Source organism: Pelodiscus sinensis, chromosome 2, assembly GCF_049634645.1.
Source record: "Pelodiscus sinensis isolate JC-2024 chromosome 2, ASM4963464v1, whole genome shotgun sequence".
NCBI lineage: Eukaryota > Metazoa > Chordata > Testudines > Trionychidae > Pelodiscus > Pelodiscus sinensis.
The window spans coordinates 99819577-99846126 of record NC_134712.1 but is presented as its reverse complement, the minus strand read 5'-3'; the positions used below and the strand labels follow the sequence as shown (position 1 = coordinate 99846126).

Below are 26550 nucleotides of genomic sequence, written 5' to 3'. Positions count from 1 at the left end.
GCATGTACTCAAGAGCAATTTCAATAGGAATAATTGTGTGGATTTTCCCCAAGCCAAACTTTGTAGATCCTCTTAATAATGCTTAAGACTCATATACCAGGGAAGAAGATGAGGTTACTCACCTGTGCATTAATGATATACTTCAAGATGAACGTCCCTGTGCATGCACCACTCCAGATGTTGGTGCAACCCTTGCCATCACTTGGAGATTATTACAGCAGTGTCATCATTATTACAGCAGTGCACAGTGCCTATACCTCATGAGTTGATGGTGCCATAATATTGAGTGTGCGCAACCCATATTCTCAGTTCCTTTTGTACAATGGAGACCACATGAAACTCCCAAATATAGGGAAGGAGAATGGGCAGTGGAGCACCCACAGGGATGCTCATCTCAAAGAATGTCAGTTACTGGATGGGTGGGTAACTTCCTATTCTTCTTTGAGAGATGTTTACATATTTGTCCATTCCAGTTCACTAAAAAGTGGTACATCTTACGGTCAAAGAGACTTTGGATTTGGTAAGAAGGCTGTGGAGAGATTCAGCCCTATCTATTCTAGTATCAGACAGTGGCCCCTGAGTGAGGGCATAGTGTTTAGCAAAGGTGTGATTGGAAGACCATGTGGCAGCTTTGGAAACATCAGAGTGGGATTTTGCAGAAGAATGCTATGAAGGGATATTGATCTTGTGGAGTGAGCCTTAGGGGAAGTGTTTCAATGTTTGAAATTAACCATCCAAGTCTGCAAACCACTGCAGGGGAATTAAAAAATCCCAGATACTGGCAAATGTCCTTAGGGGGATAATCCCTTATCATATGATCTGAATAGACCAGAGGTTTTCAATTTGGGGGCATGCCTCAGGGGGAGGGGAAGAGTGGCGAGTGGAAGGGCTCAGGGAGGAACAACACCTCCATCCCTGACACCTCAGCAGGCCATTCATCCTTGCATGTGTATTTTGAGTTGGGGAAAGTGGAGGTCACAACCAAAAACTGTAACTCAAAGTGGGATTCAGCTCAAGATGTTTGAAAGCCACTGTAACAAACCCACAGCATAGTTGAAACTACAGGACTGGCACTCTAGACCTCTCTCCTGTTCACATTTTCCATATACCTCTGGAAAAGGTGGGAAGGGGAGATAGTATGACCTCTCAGTTGGCTAGAAAGCGTGTGGGGGGGCGAAGAGGGGATTGCACCTCCCAAAAAAAGAATCTCAAGGTGAACCTGTCAGTTACAAGAAACCATCCAGACCTTCTGATGGGATATGGTCAAAGAAGGGAATTTTAATGCCTAAGTAGAGTCTCATTTTTGAGCACCGCTAATTTTTGTTTGTTTTTGTTGTTTTAAGATTCTGCATGTAAGCAAAACTGGATTTTCAAACTATGCCAGCCCTGAGGTAACATTTCAAGATTTTAAATGTACCTAGATATTGCTTAATCCGCCTCAATGTGATGAAAATTGATTTATTAATTGCACAGATTAAAATTTGAATATTCAGATTAAAAGTATGTCCATGTCAAATATCTGTAACAGTTTAAATGTATCTGTTCTGATGCAAACAAATCCATTGCATTTTAACAGAAAAAGCAAGATAAATCCCAATCTAACTGAGATTGCCATCCATAGACACTCATATTGAATTAATTGGATAATTTAATGTGCAGGATTGTTTATCCTCTTTAGTTGAGTGAATCTTTTTAGATTCCTCTTACCTGGAAGAGTAATACCTATTTGTTTCCCTAGTATGCTTCCACTTTTCCCATTAATTTAGTTTAATCATCTAATCGATGGGTTTTCCATCAACTAGTCTATTAGTCGATAAGCGGGGGAGCCGCAGCGGGGTTAGCTCCCCACTTTGGAGCTAACCCCACTGTGGTTCTACCTTTTAAATGTATTAAGAGTCGGCAGGCTCATTTAAAACGCTGAAGCACAGCAGGGGGACCCAGCGTGAGCTAGGCCAGCTGATTACTGGCTCACACTGGGACCCCCTGCTGCACTTCTGATTTTTAAATGTATTAAGAGCTGGCAGGCTCTTAATACAATTAAAAAGCAGAGGCTCAGCGTCTGGGACTGGGCATGAGCAGGAATCAGATGATTTAGTGCTGGGGGCAGTGATAGAGGCAGCAAGGGGGAGGAAGCGACTAGTCGCTTACTTCCCTAATTTTCATCTTAATAGATGTACCTGTATCGTATGATCACTTTTTGTGTGCAGGAGTATTTTTGTAACTTTGTTGAAGCAACAAGAGCAGTTCCTCTTCATACTTGCACTGCATTTGTAACTTCTTGTCTCTACACAAACATTTACAAAAAACAATTTGAAGAGAGGCCTTTATCTTCTTCCCAGGGAGTGATCCTCAGGGCTGTGTGTTGGCTGGTTGATTTCATACTCTGGAATATTTAAAAAAACTGAAAGGTTTTGGTGATTGGACTTCTGCTCGTATTGAGAGCACGAACCTGCTGCTGATCATGGGCTCACTTGAATCACAATTCCAAGTACAGAGCACTTCACTGGTTGTTGCCTAGCTCTGATTCCTCTCGTGGAAAAAGGTGAATGGTTAGATGAAACATTCTAGGAACAGAGCATGGTATTATCCTTTTTAAAAGATCACCATGGTTCACCGACAAAAATTAGCAGGTGAAGTTCATAGGCAGACTAGAATACCAATGATGCAAAAATGGTGCATCCACCAGCAGTACAAAAAAAATCCCTGGAGGACTATGCCACTGCAGTAAAAGAAATGATGAGACACTTCCACTTTATGGTCATTCTAGCTTCATACTCATGTCCAACACATCTGTACAGTGAACCAACCAACAAATATGACCTACAATATCAAAATATGGACCCGAGAACCAACCACTGCAAGCAGCTCATTTTACTTCACAACAAATATCAATCAAATATAAGAGGGATCTGTCCCAGCAACAATCTCTAAGAAGCACCCAGGCCGTAATCTCCTGATCCTTAAGGCAGCGTTTGACCTCATGATACCCACTGAAGATCTAAAAGCTCTTTAGTTATTACCTGATAAATAGATTCTTCCTTCTGCAAGCTGGAGAAGATTGATGCAGAACTAAGACCACGCTAACATAAAATATGAGTGCCTCCTTTAAAGGAGACCACCATGGAAAATAGTATACTTTGGTCAATCTTGGTGAAAAAAAAGCCAACAGTTGAAGCAGTACATGTCAACTATAACTTCTTTCTCCAATCACCTAATTTTAGGTGAAATCATTTGGAAAGCAATATCAAAATTCCAGCCATATGTAAAATCTGCCAGTATCCAAGATACTTCACAGCTGGGGTCCCCAGCAGAGCACAACACAAAGACAAGTGTTGGTGACACAGAAAGAGAACCTCTTTATGGACAGAAGTCACATACTGATGCTCACACTAATTATCCTCTTTTCAGCTTTCACACACTGGTGCACTGGGTCATCTGCATGACAGACTTGAATATCAGCACTGAAATGACTAAAATAATTAATTTCTTATCAGATCTGAAGTCCAGCTAAAGGTCTCAAAGGATTCTATAAAGAGATGTAAGTGGGTAATCTTATTGGGTGATATATACTGGTGACTGGTTAAGCAGTGCCCAGCCTGGCCAGAGCAGCCTCCCACCTGCGGTGTGCTGTGGGCAGCGGGCTACCGCAGCCCAGACGGAGCAGTCCCTCACACACAGCTTGGTCCTGTAGGCCCAGAGCACCATCCCACCCACACAGCGGTCAGGCAGGCCCTATCTACCCAGGCCCACCATGCTGAGCTATGGGCAGGGAATGCTTCAGTCCTGTGAGGCTCATCATGGACAGGGGGCTATTTCAGCAGCCCCCTGCCCACGGCAGGCTGGTTAACTGGTTAAACATATAGTTTAAACATTTAACATTTTAAATGGGATTTTACATCCCTTATTCTACACTGTTCTCCCACTTCATCAAGTACATAAAATCATTTGGGGAAGGAATGAGAGATTTGTAATCTTTAAATCCACTGGTACACAAACTATTTTAATGAGCTGTAACAAGTTTTTGTAAACAGCTCCATTTAAGATGACTTGTTTCTCAAGTTCCATGAGAACTCTTGGATGTATACTACATTTTCTTTGTCTACAGATAGTCATGTCATATGCAAATTTGTTATGAAATATATAAGTATTTTAATGTCCCCATTTGATAAGATACCTTATAAGAGCTTACATAGACATACTATGAGGTAGTAAGTGAGGTTAAGAATCTAGTCATTTGCTCTGACATGAGTATTCCCTGGACAGTCTATGAGTGACTCTCATATGATTTACTGTTCATTATTAATGCCCATTCTGGCCTTAATATGACTCTGTCAAACTAAAAGAACATTACGGAACAAAAACAGGAGGACATTTTCCCCATGCTTTCATACATATGTGATAGCAAGTGAATCAGACCAGAATATCAACTCACTAAAATTTCACTATACCCAGGCTCTTTAAATAATTCCCTTCAAAAATATCCCTGCTCAGAAATATGGATTACCTATAGTTGGAAAAAAGTGCAAAAGCCACTTGCTATGTACAGTAATTCCTCATTTAACACTACAGATATATTTCAGAAAATGATCGTGTTAAGTGAAAATGTGTTATGCGGGGTCAATTTTCCCACTGAAAATAATGGAAGAGGTGGGGTTGCATTTCAAGCGGTGGTGTCAGTTGGGACCGGGACATAAGGTTGGGGGAGAAAGGGGACTGGGTTACAGCAGGGAAGGGAGGTGTTTGGCTCTGGGAAAGGGAAGAGGAGGAGAGGGGAAGGAAATTGGGTTGGGAGTATGCCCCTGTGACGGGTCTGCCGGGACCCGCACTGTGTCCGGCGAGGGGCGGGGGTCACCGGGGAATGGCGCGGCGGGCGATGAATCCTCCGCTACTTTCCAGGGAGGCAGGGGAAGCCCCGCGCAGCCACCGGTGATGGGCCAGCTAGGGAAACCCAGCCGCTGGCCTGCAAGTGGGGGCGGAGGAGAGGGGGCAAGGCGTCTGGCGAGGGGGAGTCAGTGGGGAACGGCGCGGCAAGCGGTGAACCCTTCACCACTTCGCAGGGAGGCGGGGGAAGCCCCGCGCAGCCACCGGCAAAGGGCCAGCTGGGGAAATTGTGTTATTCCGGGGACGGTCGTGTAATTCAAAAAACTTTCCTTAAAAGAAATCGTGCTATTGCGAAAAAGTGTTAAGCGGGCACGTGTTAAATGAGGAATTACAGTATACAAAATTGAGTTAAGCACACAATGCCGGTGCTGTAGTCTGCAAAGGCTCCCCAGTTAGAAGAGTTCAGTTTAAGGACTCTGAATAGATACTCAAATTCATGGGATTTTCCAAACTATCTAATAGAACACCCAGTACCCAGGGCCTGCATTCCACTGGAATAACTGTCAACCAATAGAAAGAGTCCTGTGAGTGAAGGAGATAAACTTTTACAGGAGCTGGTACTAAGCAATGGAACATATTGCCTGTGCATATAAGAATAACTGTTAAACTCATGGCATTTAGAACTTAACAAGCTACTCATCTCTTCAACTTTGTTTTTCTCCTCCATAGCACACAAATAGGCTAGTTAATCAGTATCAGACCTGATATGAAAGTTCTTTTCCAGTTGTGCAATTACAGAGACTACACCCTTATTTCATCTGTGATGCCTTTGCAAGAATGATACATGCCCTGGTGATCACAAAGCTCCATTAGTGTAATTCCCTTTTAATAAGTTTCTTAGCAAATCTTTTTCAATGATTGCAGTTTTTTCAGAATACAGCACTATTTTGGTTCATTGTTTCAGTTACCCTGGTCACATTAGACCTAGCCTGTTCTGTTTACTTAATAGCTAATACAATGGGCTTCTTATTACTTTTTCTTTTTCATTTTTAAATTGTTCTCTTTTTAAAAGGAAACTGACAAGATAGATCAGTAAATACAATAATAAAACACAGTAAAAGATAAGTGATTTTATAAGTGAGTGATTAAATTTAAAACGGCCCACTTAGCTTTCAAAATCTTTAATTGTGAAGGCCCTGTTCACATTCATAATCTCCTTCTGGTTTCATTTTTAAAGCCTTTGCATTCATTCCCAATTTCTTGACATTACCATGACTTTAGTCCTAACCAAAGGCTCTTTTACCCCTGAGCAAGCAGACTGAAAATTCAGTTAGGCTGAACATGGTTTGGAACACAGAGCCAAAATATTTAGTAGAAACAAAAGTTACACACTAGGAGAAAAAAATCCCCCTAAAATCTCCATAAAAAGTACATATCTATTTAAATATACATTAGATGCCATTAGCAATGGTTTACATTGGCATTAAGGATTACATATATGATACATATCTTGAGGATACATGCTGCTGATACCGGTCAGGGTCATTTGGAGGGACAAGGTCAGGCCAAGAAAGAGTGTTTAGGGAATTATGTGGGGAATACCTCAGAAACTTTCAGCTCTGGTTGCTGCTGTCCTGACAATTTTTAGAGGAGAAAGACCACAAATCAATAGTGCAGAGGATCAGTAACAGAAGTCTAATGCAAGTGTATAAGGGATTCGATGCATGGTAGATAAGGTGTGAAGAATCCAGTTTGCCAGAGCACATCAAAATATTTTCATCTATAACATTTTAGAATATTTTATTAAAAAGGTTTATACATAATAATGCTAAAATAAAGCCCAAATGGCTATAATAAGTATCCTATTCACTGGGTTGACAAAAGGCACAATCCTAACACAAAGGCTCTCCCCACTCCCAACTCTTTCCCTGCTTCAAACCATTGGGATGATATAGCAGGTCCATGAAAAGGTCACCAGAATTGTTTTTTAAACAGGCAAAACAGTATCTTTTTCTCTAGCTTTGTTCTTGGAAATAATGAAATTGTTTTGTCTAAAATTTCCCTCCCAAAATTCTTCCTGAGGCAGACACCTGGTATAGAACATTTCAGCCCAAACAATTCAAGTTTGATATTATCATAAGCAATGGAAAATAGGGTTTTATCATGGGAAATTTCATGCAATGTTAACAAGACATGCTATCAGCCACACTAGAATTGCACAACTAGTTTTCTGTGTTTCATTTTTGATAGATCACCATCTCAATCATTATTTGAATCTCAGTATTCCATGTTCCTTTTTTTTTTAATGTTGACTATCTACTTTCATTGTGAATCTTCAGATTTTTAAAAGGCTTCGGTGTGTCTTTTTTTTTTTAAATCAACATTTCTGAAAGGTATAGAATCATAGAATACTAGGACTGAAAGGGACCTCGAGAGGTCATCGAGTTCAGTCCCCTGCCCTCATGGAAGGACCAAATACTGTCTAAACCATCCCTCATAGACATTTATCTAACCTACTCTTAAATATCTCCAGAGATGGAGATTCCACAACCTCCCTGGGCAATTTATTCCAGTGTTTGACTACCATGACAGTTAGGAACTTTTTCCTAATGTCCAACCTAAACCTCCCTTGCTGCAGTTTAAGCTCATTGCTTCTCGTTCTATCCTTAGAGGCCAAGATGAACAAGTTCTCTCCCTCCTCCTTATGACACCCTTTTAGATACCTGAAAACGGCTATCATGTTTCCCCCCCCCTCTTCTCTTTTCTAAACTAAACAAACCCAATTATTTCAGCCTTCCTTCATAGGTCATGTTCTCTAGAACTTTAATCATTCTTGTTGCTCTTCTCTGGATACTCTCCAATTTCTCCATACAGGTAATACAGACTCAGATCACTAAGCTTTTAGGGGTGTGTATGCATGCATGAATTATGACATATATGGAGAAATTTTCCATCATCCTTTAGACAGTGTTAGTGCAACAAAGGGGAGAGATGAAAAATATTTCTTAAAGGAAAATGATTGTTCAGCCACAAAAGAATGGAAAGGTATGGAGACTATGGCCTCTGAATAAATTATCCAAAATCACTTAAAACTTTTTACAAAAGTGACTAGTTTTTACATTTGTATGATTTTATATAAAAAACTGGTATTAGTACAGTACAGTGGGTAGGTATTAAATGAAAATTCTTATGAAGAGAATGTTGTCTATTTTGCTGATTATTAACATATCATTTCATCTTATGGAGCATCTTTTACAATATATGCATGTAAGGAATCTAAAATTTAATGACGATTGGGAACATCTGTTTTTATTCAGCGTTCAGTATGTGCTACCATTAGTGCTTCACTTTAACTGAATTTTCCTTCAGGATGTACTCTCAAAAATTTACCATACGTCATAATACACACAAAATGTCATCACACTCCCTTCACTGAGCGTCTACATTGAGCTAAGGAGGAAGAATTATACAGGGAGTTTTAATTAAAGAAAGTAACAGATGAGAGAAGGACAGCACAAGTCAGACAGCAAGACCACAGTATAGGATATTGTTGAGGATCAAAAAGATAAAAGCAAAGATTTAGGAACAGGAAGACATAATTGGATACAGTTAGAAAGTGAGATGGGGGAGCAATAGACACATTATAAAGAGTTTTGAAAGCCATTAGTAAGTTACTTTGTAAAACAGAATATATTGGCACTGAGGAGCTTGTAAGTACATCATAAACTTTGACAATGCAGTGTGCATCATTACTCACCTGAAGCAACAACAGTGCTTGCCCATAGTGTATTTTCTATGCTAAGGCTTTCATGAACTGTTGGATCACTGTCTTCCTGTTAAAAATATGAACAAAACGTAAATCAATAATACTCCACTACCCGTTTATAAATAGAGATTTGAGGATTAGGCCAGATCATACATGTATAAAAAGAAGAATAAAAGCTTGTCAAACAAGTTAACTCTCCTATACATTCAGGCCAGATTGTACTGATACAACAGTTAAAATATAAGATTAATAGAATAAAAAATTAGAACTGGAGAAAGTCCATTATATCTGTGTGGCCTTCTTTTTTGCAGTATATTTTTGTGCTGTTTTTCTAAAACTTTAAATATACTAACATCAGATGAAAGTGTAGAGACAGGGCTGTGAAAATTCACAAGCAATTATACAATGGCTATACATCAAGAGCTCTTTGTTCTTTAACATAACACATTTAATAAGTTCCTTTTCCCAAGTTCTTTCCCCATGTTTTAAAAGTGGATGGCAGAGATAAAAAGGTGAGCAGCATTCATGGAACCATAAAGCCAACTGAGGGGCATTTCATTACATATCTGCCAGCCTCTTTTCATCCCAGGGAAGTTCCCTCTTCTAACTGACAAGTGATACTTCTAACACTTTTTTTTTTTTTAACTGCAGCCACAATATTATGCCCAGGCAGCAGAACCTCCTACCCTTCATGTCTTGCTTGTAAAGGTACTAACTGGTGCTACTGCTCCCTTTGCTTCCACATGCTTCTGAATTCCAGGAACCATTTTATTGCCTTTCTTCCACTTCTGCTTGCTTCGTACTAGGGATGTTAAAAATTGCGTAGTTGTGCAAACGTGTAACTGCTGAAATTTTATATGCAGGGAGGCAGGCAGGAGCTGGTGCTCGCTCCTGCTCTTCTCCCCCCCACCCCTCCATCTTTCATAGAGAAGCAGCAATGCAGGTGATTGGCAGTTCCACGGGAGCTGATATGCGCAGGAGCCAGCTTGAAAGCTGGCTTTCTTGAGTATACTGGCTCTTGCCTACCCCTCCATCCAGCGCGCTGCTGCCTGTCTTTCAGAAGGCAGTGGAGGGGGGAAGGACAGGTGGCTCCACAGGAGTCAGTGCTCATGGGGAGCTGGTTATCAGAAATGTTTGTTTTGTGCAGATTGCGTCAGGGTGACTGACATATTTCATTTGCCTTCCATGCTTACATGTGCTACGCCATAATTCAGAATATAAAACTTGTTTTGATCGTATGGCCATGTAATTCATATGGTCATTTATCTCAGTTGGGTGAAGATCCAACATGCCTGAATGCTGACTAAGCCAGCTTCTGCCAGGACTTCCACATTGGAAATCTAGTCCTGCCATCTGACTCCCAGCAATCATCATAGGTGCTGTAAATTGAAATGGTCAAGCTTTTTCATATGTCATCCATTCACATCAGCAGAGGATCATTGTGGGAGGTTCTGGGTGACGGGGGGGGTCTGTGAACCCTCTGCCCCTTCTTTGAACCCTTGTTGGGTCCCGGGCCCTTGTTGGGGAGCCCCGGGTCTGGTTGGGTGCGATCACCCCCTCCAGGCGGAAGGGGGTGTCAGCGAACCCTCTAGTCGTTACCCGTCCAAGCGGGGTGAGGCGCCGGCCCCGTTCCTGGGTTTCCTTTCCCGGAGGGGTCTGCCTCCTAGTTCCTTCTCTTGGGTCGTTGGGAGCGGGTCGCTCCTATAGGGGAGGGAGAGGGACCCGGTCCCGCCCTCTCTCCGGGTCCCAGCCCGGGGCCCTGGGTGCCGGGGCTGGCTAGCGCTCCGGCGCGGTGGACGGGGGGGGGGGGAGGATTCACTCCCCCCTAAGCTCGTCCACCCACGGCCGCCAAAAGCGCCCTGCCCCGGGCTCCTTCCTCCCTCCCAGCGTCTCCTGCAGACCGTCCCCGACACCCCTGAACCTACCCTGGCTCGGCGGTCCGCGGCGTCTGGTGTTCGTGTGGGGTCTCCGGTCCTGGTGCGCCCCTGGCTGTCCTGTTCCCTCCTGGCCCGGCGCGGCGGGGTCCGTCCACCGTCTGAAGAGGGGCTGACCGCTCGCCGGGGCAGTGGCTGTCCCGGAGGCCCCGGGACCAACGCCGGGCCGATAGCCGGGCTGAGCGGCGTTCACGTTCCGTCCTGCGGCGGGGGCCACTCCTCCGCTGCTGCGAGGAGCCTGCTCCCTGCCCCGTTGGCGGCGGGCCCTTTTGAAATGGCCCGCCGCGCCGGCCGCCGCCCGGGGCCCCGCCCCTTCCGGGCGCGTCCCGGCGTGCGGCCCTGTCAGGCAGCCACGTCCCTCTGCTCCACCCCCACCGTGCGGGGCCTTGGGGGACGGGCCGTATTCGCGCTGCCGGCGCAGGCGCGGGGGTAGCGCCCCAGCCTGCCGCGCCCTCCGGCTCACGTTGGAGGAGTACTGGGGGGTCCGGGCCTGGCCGTCAGCCCCCTGCCAGCGGGGGCTCCGGTCGCCCCGCCCCCGGGTCAGTGACAGCCCGTCACAATCATCATGAGGACAACAGCTTTACGGACTTTGATTTTTGTCTGTAGACAAATTCCATGTTACTTCCAGAATCAGTACTGTAGGCAACCACATGCAATGCTGGCTTTCCTAATCCACATATCCACTTGATGGTCACTGGCCCTATGTAGTTCAACATATTTCTGAGATAAATAAACTTTGGACAGCGTGGAGGCATGATATTTTCCAAGTTTCTTGACAGATCCTGTGGATGTAGTTGAGGAGCTGGCTGGTACATAACTTTGGTTTTTATTTGGCTGACCATGAGGCCAAAATACGACCCGCCACAGCAAATCAGTTTGAAATATCTCATAGTGCTGCTTCTGTGTGCCATTAATCATCAGCATGGAGCTGTTCCTGGATCAATACTGCTACCACTTGGACAAGAAAGAATGAAGAGCTTAACAGTGCAGAGGTGTATAAAGATACCATCTGAAAAGTCATGAAGGGCTTCCTCTAGTACTGCAACAAAGAATAAACTAAAAAAGACTAGATGCAAGTATATATCCTTGCTTCACCCTGTGTGTGACTAGAAATAGGTCTCTTTTTCACCTTCATCACAAACTTTTCCAGTCATAACTTCATGAAACAGCCGAACAATGTTAATAAATTTGTCTGGACATCTAAAATTTCCAGTTTCCAAAGGACATTGTGGTTGGTGTGGAATGCCTTGGTTAGATAAGGAACATGACATACAAAGCTTGATAATGTTTGCAACATTTTTCCTGTAATTGTCCAATAACAAAAATGATGTCAGCATTGCTTTGTCAAGCATGAAAGCTGTACTATGAGTCAGACAGAATATTATCAATTATTTGAATCAGGAATAGGTTCAGGTAGATCTATGCAAGAATCTTGCCAGGCACAGAGAAGAAGTTATTCACCTTGTACAGTAACAACGGTTCTTTGAGATGTGTGTGGGTGCGCTAATCTAAGGATCTGTGCTTCCTCATGCTGCCAATAGAGATTTTTCTTAGCAGTACCTGGTCATGCCACATATACGCAGTAGCCGCTTCATGGTGGCATTTGGGTCCATTGACTAAGCATGCGGCGGAGCCCCCCTCCATTCGTTCTATACCATGGAATCAGATGTATAGACTCTAAAGCAAAGGGGAGGAGGGAGAGTAGTGGAGACCCACTGGGGGACACATACTGAAGAGCCATCATTACTGCACAACGTGAGTAAATTCTATTACTTTGAGTGCTGACTCTGTGGGTGCTCCATTCTAAGTGTCTGTAGAGCGGTACCCTGTTGGAGGTGGGCTTTAGAGTTGCATCTGAGTCATGGATGAGAGGACAGCACTTCCAACTGTGGCTGCAGAAAGTGGACAAATTGTTATGGTATAGTGTCTCACAAAGATATGCTCAGAGGACCATGCTGCTGTCCTGCAAAAGGAGATCCTTCAGGAATGCTGTGGATGTTGCTACAGCTCTTGTGGAATATGTAAAACTATCGCAATTAGGTGAAGATCTAACATACCTGAATGCTGACTGAGCCAGCTTCTGCCAGGACTTCCATGTTGGAAACCTGATCTTACCACCTGTCCCCCAGCAAATGTCATAGATGTCTCAAATGGAAATTGTCAAGTATATATACACAGGAGGATATCCATTTGGAAAGTCAGTGAGAAGATAGCATTGCCTTTTGAATATTCAGTGATAGAAAAAGTCTAAGGATTTATGGAAAGGTCTAGTCCTGTTGAGGTAAAAGGCGAGGGCTCAACTAACATCGAGCCTACTGGGGCTCTTGCACATTTCAAAGGTGGAACATGAAAGTGCTTATCGACTAATCGAGTATTTGATTGAAATTCCATCGACTATTCGACTAGCAAATTAATCGCTACTTAACATCCCTAGTTTAGGTGCCAGGGAGGTAAACATTCCTAAACAGTTGAATATATGTTTTGTATCCCATTAAAAATAGTTTGGTGGTGTAGTAGGAAAAAATTGAGAAGCTATCAATTGGCTCATGGAGTATGGTAATGGCTGACAAATGAACCTTGAGGGAACTAAAGAATAGGCCTGATTTTTTGAGATCAAGGATGTATTCTAGCATGGTAGAAGGGGGTTCTGCTTTTGGAGACATTTTATGTGTTTGTTGGCACCATACCGAGAAGTGTTTCCACTTGAAGAAGTAAGTCTTCCTGGTTGTGGGATGGTGAGTTTAATAGTATGTCTTATGCTCCAAGCAGGTTTCTTCATCATGATGGAACCATGGAGGAGCCAGGCTTTGAGGTGAAGAGCTGCTGGATTGGGATGTAAATCTAACTGTGGTATTGGGATTGCAGATCTGGACTCCATGAGAGAGAGTGGGAACTACAAAGTGCCAGACACTTGAGGGAAGGAAACCACATCTGCCTAGGGAAGATTGCGATAAGGATAACGTGTGCCTGATCTTGTTGAATTTTCTGAATCACTTGTTATATGAGTAATAGGGGCGGGAGGTAGTGGTAGTGCGGAGAGGACATGTGGTGGAAAAGATACTTTCTTGTGAAGTCCAGAACCAGGTGTATTTCACCAAATAAATGGTCGCTGCTTTGTACACAAGGATTTGGAGACAAACATTTGTGGTGGTCAAAGGACTGAATGGAACTGAGGAGATCAAGGAGGTGAGTATGTCAAATCTGTGCTGCGGGCATGTGGCTTTGGCTCTTATGTTGTGTAGGTGAACTCCTACAAATTCTAGGACCTGACACAGTTCCAGAGTTGATTTCTGTAAGTTGACCTGTAGCCCTAAGCATTGGAAGAGTGATATTGTTATCTGTACCATGTTTAATGTGTCTTTGTATGTTGTTCCCTTGATTAAACAGTCATCAAGATGGAGAACATTATTACCCCTTGTCATTGAAGATGTGCTGCGACTGCCGCTCAAGTCTTGCAAAAAACTCTGGGGGGCATAGACAGACTAAAAGGCAGCAACTCTGTACTTAGTAGTGCTTGAAGCCCACTGTGAAGTAGAGGGAACACCTGTGTGTCAGGTAGATTGTGATGCGGAAGTATGCTTCTTGTAGGTTGAGAGCTGAGAACCAGTTTCCCCTGTCTAATGCTGGAATAATGGTGGCAAGAGTGATCATTTTGAACCTGTAATTTCGTATACATTTGTTGGGTCTCCTGAGATAGAGTATTGGTTTCCAACCCCCAGTTTTCTTTTGGGAGAGGAAATAGCTGGAATAGAAACTCCTTCACTGATGGGGAGCTGATACTTGTTCTACTGCTCCAGTTTGAAGAAGTTACTCATCCTGCGCAGTAACGATGGCTCTTCAAGATGTGTGTCCCTGTGGGTGCTCCACTCAGGTGTCGGTGGGTCTGCATGCCAGCGATCAGAGATTTTTAGCTTAGCAGTGCTTTCCTGTGCTGCACATGCACAGCAGCCATCTCGCACTGTTTTTGTCCATTAGCTGTGTGTGCGGCATGAGTGTGCCTTCATTCCTTTTCTACCGGAAATCCTCTAACGGACTCCAAAGTAGAGGGTAGGAAGGAAGGGTTGTGGAGCACCCACAGGGACACACATCTTGAAGACACAGGGGGAATAACTTCTTTTCTCCTTCAAGTGGTGCCCCTGTGGATGCTCCACTCAGGTGAATAAAAAGCAGTACCCACCACTGTGGAGGTGAGACTTTGGAGTCATGTATTGGTAGATGCAACGACTGCATCAACCATAGCAGTGGTAGGTATTGGTCTTTGCAGTAACGCGTGAGGTTGCACAAAGGTATGTGTGGAGGAACATGTAGCCTCCCTGCAGATGTTGGCTAGCGGGACATTATGTAGAAAGGCGGAAGATGCAGCCATCGCTTGGATGGAGTGTGCTGTGCCCGTTTGCGGTGGTTCCTTGTTTCTGAGTCTAAAGCAGGTGTTCCCCTGGAGGGATCGGACAAGGATATAAAAAGTCTGTTAGATTTTCTGAATGATTTTGTTCTGTCTAAATAGAAAGTGATAGCCCTTCTTGCATTGAGGGTATGTAGTGCCACCTCTCTTTGAGGTGGAGGGTGCATGCAGCTTAGGGTAGATGGGCAGATAAATGGGCTCATTCAGGTGAAAGTTGGAGATAACCTTTGGTAAAAACTTTGGATGGGGACTGAGAATAATCTTATCTATAGTGAAGAGTATATATGGTGAGTCAGCCATCAGGGTAGCGACTTCACTTACTCATCATGCCGATGTGATCGCAACAAGGAAGGACACTTTCATTACCATGTGTTGCATTGAGGCTGTCACTAAGGGTTCAAAGGGTGGTCTTGTTAGAGAGTCTAATACAAGGTTCAGGTCCCATGGTGGGATGAGTGCACCTATATGGGGTAGTACCTTTGAGAGACCTGCTAAGAAGTGTGTAGTGATGGTATGGGCAAACACCAAGGCGTCATTCACCAGCTTGTGGAAAACAGTGATGGCTGACAGACGGACTCTTATAGAGCTAATGGAGAGTCCAGCATCATTGTGCTCCATCAAGTACTTCAAGATGGTAAGTACTGAGGAGGTATGTGCTTGTAGATTGCATTGGTGCGCCATTCCTGAAACCTCTTCCATTTGTTTTGATAGGTGTACCTCGTGGAAAGGCAGCAACCGCTGAGGAGGATCTGTTTCACTCTCTGGGAGCAGATAAGTTTATCATTCTGGAACCATGAAGAAGCCAAGCAGTAAGCTTCAGGCTCTGAGGGTGATGTGTTTATCAACTGTGTTTATTTAATGATTGAGGAGTAAGAGAAAGTTGAATGGGTTTGGCGATAGACAGGTAATGGCGGTCTAGAACCCAATGTTGTTTCAGCCAATATGGTGTTATCGTGATGATCTTTGCTGAAAAATGGGTAAAATGATTGTCAGGCTGAGTTCCCATTCATGATGTTGGGAGAAATATCTGCTCAGCTCATCTGCTCTGGTATTCTGTTGGTCTGGTATGTACATTGCAGTCGATCAATGTTGTTCTTGATGCACCAGTTCCAGACCTTGACTGCCTCAGCACATAGGGCACATCTAGACTACATGGCTCCGTCGACTGAGCAATGTAGATTAGGGTTGTAGGCAAAGGGAAATGAAGCGGCGATTTAAATAATTGCCGCTTCATTTAAATTAAAATGGATGCCGCACTGTGCCAATCAGCTGTTTGGCGGCACAGGACTGTAGTCTGGATGCTCTGCGGTCGACATCAAAGGCATTTGTCAACCTCAGTAAACCTCATCCCACAAGGCATAACAACTGCGAAGCGTCCAGACTACAGTGGTGTGCCGCCAAACAGCTGATCGGCACAGTGCGGCAGCCATTTTAATTTAAATGAAGCGGTGATTATTTAAATAGCCGCTTCATTTCCCTTTGCCAAGTAAACAAATCTACAGGTCTAGACACACCTATAGTGAGCATGATCGGACAGCCCCATCTGTTGATATAGTACAAACCGGGAGTGGTGTCCATAAGGACACGAATAGTACGGCAAAAAATGGAGAACCGCTTGGAATTCTAAGATATTGATGTACAGTGTCATCTCTTGTGACCGTCTGCCTTGCAATATGTGGTGTCTGCAGGGGGCTCCCCAACCTAAAAGGGAGATGTACATAGTGATCACCCACAAGGGATCTGGGCAGTGAAAGGGAACTCTGGACAGATGGTTGTGTGGGCAGGTCCACCACCACAGTGATGTGAGCACTAGTGGTGTGGGTGTAACTTGCTTGGCGATGCTGTGTCGATTGGGGATATACACAGATGCCAGCCACATGTGTAGGCATCACATGTGCAGTCTCGCCCGGGATACCACGAATGTCATGGCTATCGTATGTCCTAGGGCTTTGTAAACATATTTGGATGGTTGTCACCGGGGACTGTAAAATTGGTTGAATTTTAGTGTTTGGAAATGGCTCAGGGGGAGAAATGCCCTGACCACGGGAGTCTAGAAGTGCTCTGATGAATTTTATTCTCTGGACAGGGTCCAGGGTAGATTTCTATACATTTATTGAAAGACCCAACCAGGTAAAAGTGTTTTGAGTAAGGTCTGCCGTGATCATTGTGTGTTGTTGAGAGGATCCTTTGATTAAGCAACTGTCAAGGTATGGGGATATGATGTGTCCCTGCTTTGTGAAAAAGGCTGAGACTGCCTCCAGGGTCTTGGAGAAGATGCATGATGCTGCTGATAGTCCAAAAGGAAGAACTCAGTATTGATAATGATCCTTGCCTACCATAAATCGGAGGAATTTCCTGTACCTCCATAAATCAGAGGTAACTCCATATAATCAATACCTTGATGTATTGTTATATGGAGTTACGTGTCTTGAAGGTCGAGGGATGAGAACCAGTCCCCCTCGTCCAGTGCTGGGATGATGGTTCCCAGAGTTATCATTGTGAACCTGTTGTTGCACACAAACTTGTTGAGCTTCCTTGAGATCTAAGATTGGCCTCCATCACCTTGTATTTTTTGACGTGAGGATATAGTTTGACAGATAGCAGCAGCGGCAAACAGAGCTGTAAACAGGGGAGTTTGAGTGGGAGTTCTGTTGGAGGAGAAATTTGGATTTGGATTTGGATTGTTTGTATGTGTAGAGGATTGTAGGGGCAGTGTGCTGGGAGAGAAGCTGAGCCCTGATTAGGGGGAGGGGCTTCACTGATTAGGGGTCCTATAAAGGTAGCCACCCAGCGAGGCAGCAACACAGACAGCAGCAGCGGCACAGGAGCCAGCAAACAGAGCTGTAAACAGAGGAGTTTGAGTGGGAGTTTGTAAGGGAAGATTGGATTGTGGGACTTGTTTGGGATTTGTTTTTGCTGTGGAGGGGGTGTTTTGGTTTGTTTTTGTGTTCACCGGACTAATAGGATTTTGGTGAGAAAGTAGATAAAACACAGAGGCAGTAGTGGCCATGGCTCAAGTAGTAGAGAACACAAGGAGGATGATTGGATGTGGTAGCTGTGGTATGTACATGATTCTGGAGGGGGTACCTGAAAGGAGTTTTGTTTGCATGAAGTGCTGCCTGATAGAGCTGATGGACGAAAAGATCCGAGGACTGGAGATGCAGGTGGAAACTCTGGTCGAGCTTAGAAGGGGGTTTGAGCAGATGATGGAGCAAAGGCATGACATGGCTGAAGAGGAAAGTTTAGATATGCAGATGGAAGTAGGATCAATGGCCTCAGAGGGGGGACTGCTGGGCGAAGAAAATGGACAGTGGAAGCATGTGACTAAGAGAACCAGGCAGAGGAAATGATGGGTCAGTGAAGGAAAAACAGAGCTCAAGAATAGGTATGTGGAGTTGGAGAATGAAGAAGGGGTACAGCAGGGTAGATAATGAAGATGGAAGGGTAAGGAAGAAGAAGAGAAGAGTGGCTAGTCCCATAGATAAAGTGGAAGAGTTAATGGAGACAACACCAATAATGAGCATCAGAAGGATACAGGATGGGTTAAAGAGGATTACAAGGGAAAACAGGAATGGCAAGGACAGCCAGAGGAAGCAAGAGATAGACCAGAGAATTGCACTGTCACTAGAAAAAGGCAGGTCTACATGATTGGGGACTCCTTATTGAGAAGAATTGATAGGCCTGTAACCAGAGCTGATCAAGAGAATAGAAGGGTGTGCTGTCTGCCAGGTGCTAAGATATGGGATGTGGAACTGAGGTTGAAGAGGATTATTAAGGGAGCAAGAAGGAATCCATTGATCATCCTTCATGTAGGAACAAATGATATGGCTAGATTCTCGCTGGAAGGAATTAAGGGAGACTATGCTAGGCTGGGGAGGATGCTCAAGGAAATTGAGGCTCAGGTGATCTTTAGTGGGATTCTGCCTGTTCCTAGAGAAGGGTAACTAAGATGTGACAGAATTATGATGATCAATAGATGGCTTAGGCAGTGGTGCTATAAGGAGGGCTTTGGGATGAATGGTCACTGGGAGGCATTTATGGACAGAGGACTGTTCTCTCGGGATGGACTTTACCTAAGTAGGGAGGGAAATAGACTTCTAGGATGGAGGCTGGTTCAACTGATTAAGAGAGCTTTAAACTAGGAATTTGGGGGAGACGGTTGGGAGATGTCCAGGTAATCTCTATGCCGGATTTTAATACTGAGAGTGAGGAAAACGAAGTCTAATAGGTCATATTGGAGGTACAACGTCTGTGCCAAATTGGGTAAAGAATGTGAGTGAGGCCAAACAGCAAAAATTAAGATGTTTGTACACCAATGAGAGGAGCCTAGATAACAAAATGGAGGAACTAGAGCTATGGTCCAGGAAGTGAAACCAGATATTATAGGAATAACAGAAACATGGTGGAATACTAGGCATGACTGGAGTACAGGTATTAAAGGGTATGTGCTGTTTAGGAAAGACAGAAATAAGGGTAAAGCTGGTGGAGTCGCATTGTATATCAAAGATGAGGTAGATTGTAAAGAAATAAAAAGTGATGGAATAGAGAAGACAAGAGTCTGTTTGGGTAAAAATCACACTGGGGAAGAAAACTATCAGATCCTCCCCTGGGATAGTGCTTGGGGTGTGTTACAGACCACCAGGATCCAATTTGGATATGGACAGAGACCTCTTTAATGTTTCTAATGAAGTAAATACTCATGGAAACTGCGTAATCATGGGAGATTTCAACTTTCCAGATATAGACTGGAGAACAAGTGCTAGTAATAATAATAGGGCTCAGATTTTCCTAGATGTGATAGCTGATTAATTCCTTCATCAAGTAGTTGCTAAACCAACAAGGGGGGATGTTATTTTAGATTTGGTTTTGGTGAGTAGCGAGGACCTCATAGATGAAATGGTTGTAGGGGACAACCTTGGCTCGAGTGATCATGAGTTAATTCAGTTCAAATTAAATGGAAGGATAAACAAAAATAAATCTGAGACTAGGGTTTTTGATTTCAAAAGGGCTAACTTTAATAAATTAAGGAAATTAGTTAGGGAAGTTGACTGGACTAAAGAAATTATGGATCTTGAGGTGGAGGAGGCCTGGGATTATTTTAAGTTAAAGTTGCAGAAGCTATCAGAAGCCTGTATCCCAAGAAAGGGGAAAAAATTTATAGGCAGGTGTGTTAGACCAAGCTGGATGAGCAAGCATCTCAGAGAGGAGATTAAGAAAAAGCAGAAAGCATATAAGGAGTGGAAGATGGGAGGGATCAGTAAAGAAAGCTACCTTATTGAGGTTAGAGCATGTAGGGACAAAGTGAGACAGGCTAAAAGTCAGGTAGAGTTGGACCTTGCAAAGGGAATTAAAACTAATAGTAGAAGGTTTTATAGCCATATATATAGGAAAAAAACAAAAAAAGAAGAAGTAGGACTGCTAATTACTAAGGATGGAGTGGAGGTTAAGGATAATCTAGGAATGGTCCAATATCTAAACAAATACTTTGCTTCAGTCTTTAATGAGGCTAATGAAGAGCTTAGGGATAATGGTAACATAACAAATGGGACTAAGGATATGGAGGTAGATATTACCATATCTGAGGTAAAAGCCAAACCTGAACAGCTTAATGGGAGTAAATCGGGGGGCCCAGATAATCTTCATCCAAGAATATTAAAGGAACTGGAACATGAAATTGCAAGTCCATTAGCAAATTTTTTTTAATAAATCTCTAAACTCAGGGGTTGTACCATTTGACTGGAGAATTGCTAATATAGTTCCTATTTTTAAGAAAGGGAAAAAAAGCGACCCAGGTAACTATAGGCCTGTTAGTTTGACATCTGTAGTATGCAAGATCTTGGAAAAAATTTTGAAGGAGAAAGTAGTTAGAGCCATTGAAGCTAATGGCGATTGGGACAAATTACAACATGGTTTTACAAAAGGTAGATCGTGCCAAAGCAACCTGATCTCCTTTTTTGAGAAAGTAATAGATTTTTTTTAGATAAAGGAAATGCAGTGGATCTAATCTACCTCGACTTTAGTAAGGCATTTGATACAGTACCACATGGGGAATTATTGGTTAAATTGGAAAAGATAGGGATTAATATGAAAGTTGAGAGGTGGATAAGCAACTGGTTAAAGGGGAGACTACAGCAGGTCATACTGAAAGGTGAACTGTCAGGTTGGAGGACGGTTACTAGCGGAGTTCCTCAGGGATTAGTTTTGGGGCCAATTTTATTTAATCTTTTTATTGCTGACCTTGGCACCAAAAGTGGAAGTGTCCTGATAAAATTTGCGGATGACACAAAGTTGGGAGGTATTGCCAATTCAGAAAAGGATCGGGATATCATACAGGAAGATCTGGATGACCTTGTAAATTGGAGTGATAGCAATAGGATGAAATTTAATAGTGAGAAGTGTAAGATTATGCATTTAGGGATTAACAACAAGAATTTTAGTTATAAGCTGGGGACACATCAGTTGGAAGTAACAGAGGAGGAGAAGGACCTCGGAGTCCTGGTTGATTATAGGATGACTATGAGTCGCCATTGTGACATGGCCGTGAAAAAGGCTAATACGGTCTTGGGATGTATTAGACGAGGTATTTCCAGTAGGGATAAGGAGGTGTTAGTGCCATTATACAAGGCATTGGTGAGACCCCATTTGGAATACTGTGTGCAGTTCTGGTCTCCCATGTTTAAGAAGGATGAATTCAAACTGGAACAGGTACAAAGAAGGGTCACTAGGATGATCTGAGGAATGGAAAACCTGTCTTATGAAAGGAGATTCAAGGAGCTTGGCTTGTTTACCTTAACCAAAAGAAGGCTGAGGGGGGACATGATTGCACTCTTTAAATATATTAGAGGGATAAATACCAGGGAGGAAGAGGAATTATTTAAGCTTAATACCATTGTGGACACAAGAACAAATGGATATAAGCTGGCTAGTAGTAAGTTTAGACTTGAGATTAGACGAAGGTTTCTAACCATTAGCAGAGTGAGGTTCTGGAATGGCCTTCCAAGGGAAGTAGTAGGGGCAAAAGATCTATCTGGCTTCAAGATTAAACTAGATGGGTTTATGAAGGGTATGGTTTGATGAGATAACATGATCTTGGTAACTAATTGACCATTCATTATCAGTGGTAATTAGGTCAATGGAGGGATGATAGCAGAACTTTCTGGGTGTCTGGCTGGTGAGTCTTGCCCACATGCTCAGGGTTCAGCTGATCGCCATATTTGGGATCGGGAAGAAATTTTCCTCCAGGGTAGATTGGCAGAGGCCCTGGAGGTTTTTCGCCTTCCTCTGTAGCATGGGGTACAGATTACAGCTGGAGGATTCTCTGCATCTTAGGGTCTTCAAACTATTTGAAGGCTTCAATATCTGAGATATAGGTGAGAGGATTATTCTAGGGGGTTGGTGAGATTATTTTCAGGGGGTGGGGGAGATTCTGTGGCCTGCATTGTGCAGGGGGTCAGACTAGATGATCATAATGGTCCCTTCTGACCTTAAAGTCTATGAGTCTATAGTTGAAATAGAACCCTCTTCCACAAAATTCTGATGGGACTTGCTTTATGGTCCCTAAGCTGAGCAGTTTTTGTGCTTCTGCTTATAGGAGGGGCTCATGAGAGGGTTTCCTGAAGAGGGACAGGGAAGGGAGATGGGTAGGGAGTATAAACAGGAATGGGATGGTATAGCCAGTTCTTATAATCTCAAGGACCCATCAGTCCGTAGCAACGAGGGCCCGTTTTTGTGAATGGGATCAGCAAGTGCAGTAGAAATGGGCAATTTGTGTGTCCTATATAGTGTTTTATCAGCTGAAAAATTATTACATAGTCCATTAAAATGTTTGTGCAGCCAATGGTGGATAGCAGTGTGACCTATGATGACAGATTCAACATAAACACTTGTTAGCAATGTCAAGGGAGCTAGGTAGAGCCATACACAGGTTTGGCCACATCATAGAAACCTTTTGGGGCTAAGTTTATCAAGAAGGGACTGTAGTTCATCCACTTTCTGATCAAACTGCATATTTTGCTTTGGACAGAGGTTACGATAAGGCAATCTGCGATACGTTTTGTATACATGACACATTCCACAATAGTTATAGATAGCATCATATAGTGATGTCTATTCAGCTGACAAATCAGCACTGATCATTCAAAGAGATTCTACAATTTTATTTAGCTGTTTTGGATACTGACAGATTTTTCAGCTTAGCAATATTTACAAGCTCAACTGTTTTTTTATGCATTTTCAGCAGAACAGAAAACGAAAGCTTTGACTGAATAATATGGTGGTCAGCAAAACAATCAGCTCCAAGAAATACCCAGGTTATTAACATCAGACCAACACAAAGTATTGATGTGATGTGAACAAGTGTGTATCGAGGTCATCATCAGAAGAGCTCCTCATCTGTTGAATATTGTGAAATTAATCCTTTCCTAAACAGTTGTTAATATTGACCAAATTTAATGTACAAGGCAACAGAGAAGTCAATAAAAAATCCCTTTTGCATGGCTTAATACCAAACAACAACGCTCAGTCATAGAAGACACAAATTATGACTCAAAATGGGTGTAGTATTGTGTGTCTGAATCTGTACAACCTAGTCTTTTACCACTTAACACAGTACAATTAGACCTAAAGAGCTAGTTTGCTGTTCCCTAGGAAAAGTATGACATTTAGGTGACAACACTGGGAAAGTTAGTAACTTATGATGGAACTCCATCATCACCTAAGGGTCAGATTGTATACACTCCTGTGTGCTCATACAAAGGGAGCAGTAGGGCATGTAAGACACTCCCTATTGGCTACCAATATCATAGACAGTGGTGGAGGGAGAGGGGAAGAAACCTTCACATAGCCACTACTCATTCTTCTAAAGTGGGTAAGTCTGGGGGGGAGGCACGCAAGCTGGGGTGGGTAGAGCATTTGCTTCTATTTGGACAGCCCCATGCAGCTATGGTGGCATGCCAGGGGAAATATACTAAACCAGCCATAAGGCTGGTTTAGGGTACACTCTCCCCAGAGCAGAAGAAAATCTGAGAAATTCCATCCATTTGTTCAGTATCAGATTTGTGTCCAAAAAAGGCACAAGAACATGTGAGAAGTTTATGGTACTTGTCATTTAAGCACTCGTAACTTGACTTCCTAAAGACAGAGGTTCCCTTGCTAAGGAATTAGATTGGTCCCACCCCTTAGTCTCGCACCACCCTCAATCTCTCGACCTAACTTTCAGCACCATCATTATACTCTTGTGTATGTTCATGTAACAAAAATCTAGTGTTTCATTATTATGAAATATTTTCCCCACATCCATGGTGTGATATTTACTACCACTTTCCATGCCAAAATTGGAGCCTTGCTTGTACCACAAGACACACAGAGTGACAGTCTTCATTTTCCTTGAATTTACTCTGACATTAAATAATAGTATCTTTTAAAAACCTGATAGTCTGTTTCATTACTACCACCAATGTGACAAAAATGTAGCAAAATGCAGCTAAATCCAAATGTTGCAAAATACAGTATGAAATATTGGTGAATCTCCATTGATTATTTCATATATAGGCTCCCTAAAATATATTAAACTGAAAACACTTCCTTGATACCCTAACAGATATGTCAACCTCTCTCTCTGTTTTAAAGGGTATTAATGAAAAAAATTAGTATGGTTTCTTGGACCTCTTCTTCCTTTCCATCACAAAAACCAGAATCTCTCATCCTCCTCACTCCACTAACTAGGGTCAAGAGAGAAGGCCTGTCCCCCCACTGAACTCTAACCCCCAAAATAAAACAAAGAAGAGGAAGCTCGACACTAGAAAAGCTACCCTCCTATGCTGCCTAGGATGATTAATTACCTTCATCAGTCCTGGAGCTGTACCTAATTCCCAGAATGATCCTCCTCTTTTCCCTAATTCGTCATATTCCTTCTTTCTATCTCTACCAACTCCTCCTGTACGTCCAACTTCTCCTTCCCTTCAGGTGGCACACTGAGGGTCTGAAATCAAGGTAAGTTCTAACAAATGCTGCACTCTGACTGTTCAGTGTAGACCCCGCTGACAGAGCATGCGAACATAGTCCAGCAGGGACTATAGAGTAAAGTTACAGCACAACACCTGGCTAGTGGCTGAGGCAGTGAATTCAACAGACCCCAAATTCATTCAAAATTGCTGTGGCTTGCCTCTTAACAGACCCTCACTGTGCAATCTGTGGTTGGACCACAGGGATGGTAGAGACGCATGCTCCCATTCAGCTGCAGCACTACTTTCTATGTTCAGCAAACCCCGATTGGTGGTGAGTGACACACACAAATGTATTATGTGTGTGCTTGCAAAATCAGTATACGTAAACATGAATTAGTGATTTCACAATCATGAGGATTATGTAAAATTAGGGAGGGTTATCATCTCTGCCACTGATGTTAGCTGCAACAAAATATTTGTGGACTTAATGGACATCAAAGGCAAAGGCAAAACGTCAGTATCCTCTTCCCTTCATCTGGACATCGTGCTCTCAAATTCAGGACTGAGGAATATTAGAAGGGAAGCATATGGAAGTTTGAATTGCAGCGGCCTGTGTTATCCCTGATCTCCAAAAGGAATATTTTGATTCCTGTGTTGTCAATCTGACACCTTTCCATAATGATAAAGCCATTAAACATATACAAAGGCAGCAAGAAATAAAATTAAGAGGTATAAATGAATGTGAATGTTGCACTATTGTATATCTAGGCCACTGACTTTTCAAGTTTTTTGTGAAGGTTGCATTTTTTTTAAAATTTCTTGTGTTCTAAAGCTAATTGTTTCACAAATTATTTTATTTTTCAAAAATTTTCTTTTGACAAGAATTTTAGTTTATATTTACTTAACATTTCTGCAATGATTTCAGTAACAATTTGATAAAGCTTTGGCACATACTTTAATTAGAAAAAGAAAGCTCATGAAAGTTAAGGAAAAAATTACACAATTAAGACACTTTCTCCTTCTGAACTCTTTCAAATGGTGTCTTTAATGGGAAGAATTAAGGGCATTTGATGAGTAACCTAACTGGGCATTCCCATATCTTAATATGATCATATTTCTTTTTACATTGAACTCTGAATTTCCTGAGTTTATAATACTTGAACAGGAAATAATTATAACAGCACTACAATTTATTTTATCTTAAATTTCTTACTTCAACTTTAATTTAATCTTATTGCAGGTTTTATAGTTCTTAGTAGAGTATCAGTGAACAAGTCCTCGAGGAACAATTCTGCTCACTCAGCAGCTTTCTCTGGCTCCCTTAATATGGAATTGGTGAACAGGTTTAAGGATAGGTCTCATCTGGCACTGTCCAACTATCTATTTTGAAACTCATTTTCCTATCACAGCTTTCTGACAACTAAGGACCAGTCCTCCAGGGTAATGGTCAGATAAGTTTACCTGCCCAACCCCTTTTCCAAAGAAAACATCCTACTGGTTATTGTATTGTCTCTTCATGCCCTCATCCATCCCTCTCCCACTATCAACAAAAAACAACCCACAAAAATACCCCCTAAAACAAATTACCACTATAAATTTTAATTTATAAAACAAAAAAAGTATTTTAAAGTTGAAGAATAAAAGCAACAAATGAAGAAAACAAAAACAAAATACTGGAGACAG

General features: G+C 42.7%; 1 protein-coding gene across 4 annotated transcripts in view; it reads right to left on the bottom strand.

Moving 5' to 3' along the window:
• ATP9B (ATPase phospholipid transporting 9B (putative)) overlaps positions 1–26550 on the bottom strand; it is a 314205-nt gene that overhangs the window by 142831 nt on the left and 144824 nt on the right. For all 4 annotated transcript variants that reach the window (XM_006128867.4, XM_075921103.1, XM_006128868.4 and 1 more), the window contains one exon: positions 8579–8654. In XM_006128867.4, the coding sequence (XP_006128929.1) occupies positions 8579–8654 (76 nt within the window). The remainder of the gene's footprint in view (positions 1–8578; positions 8655–26550) is intronic.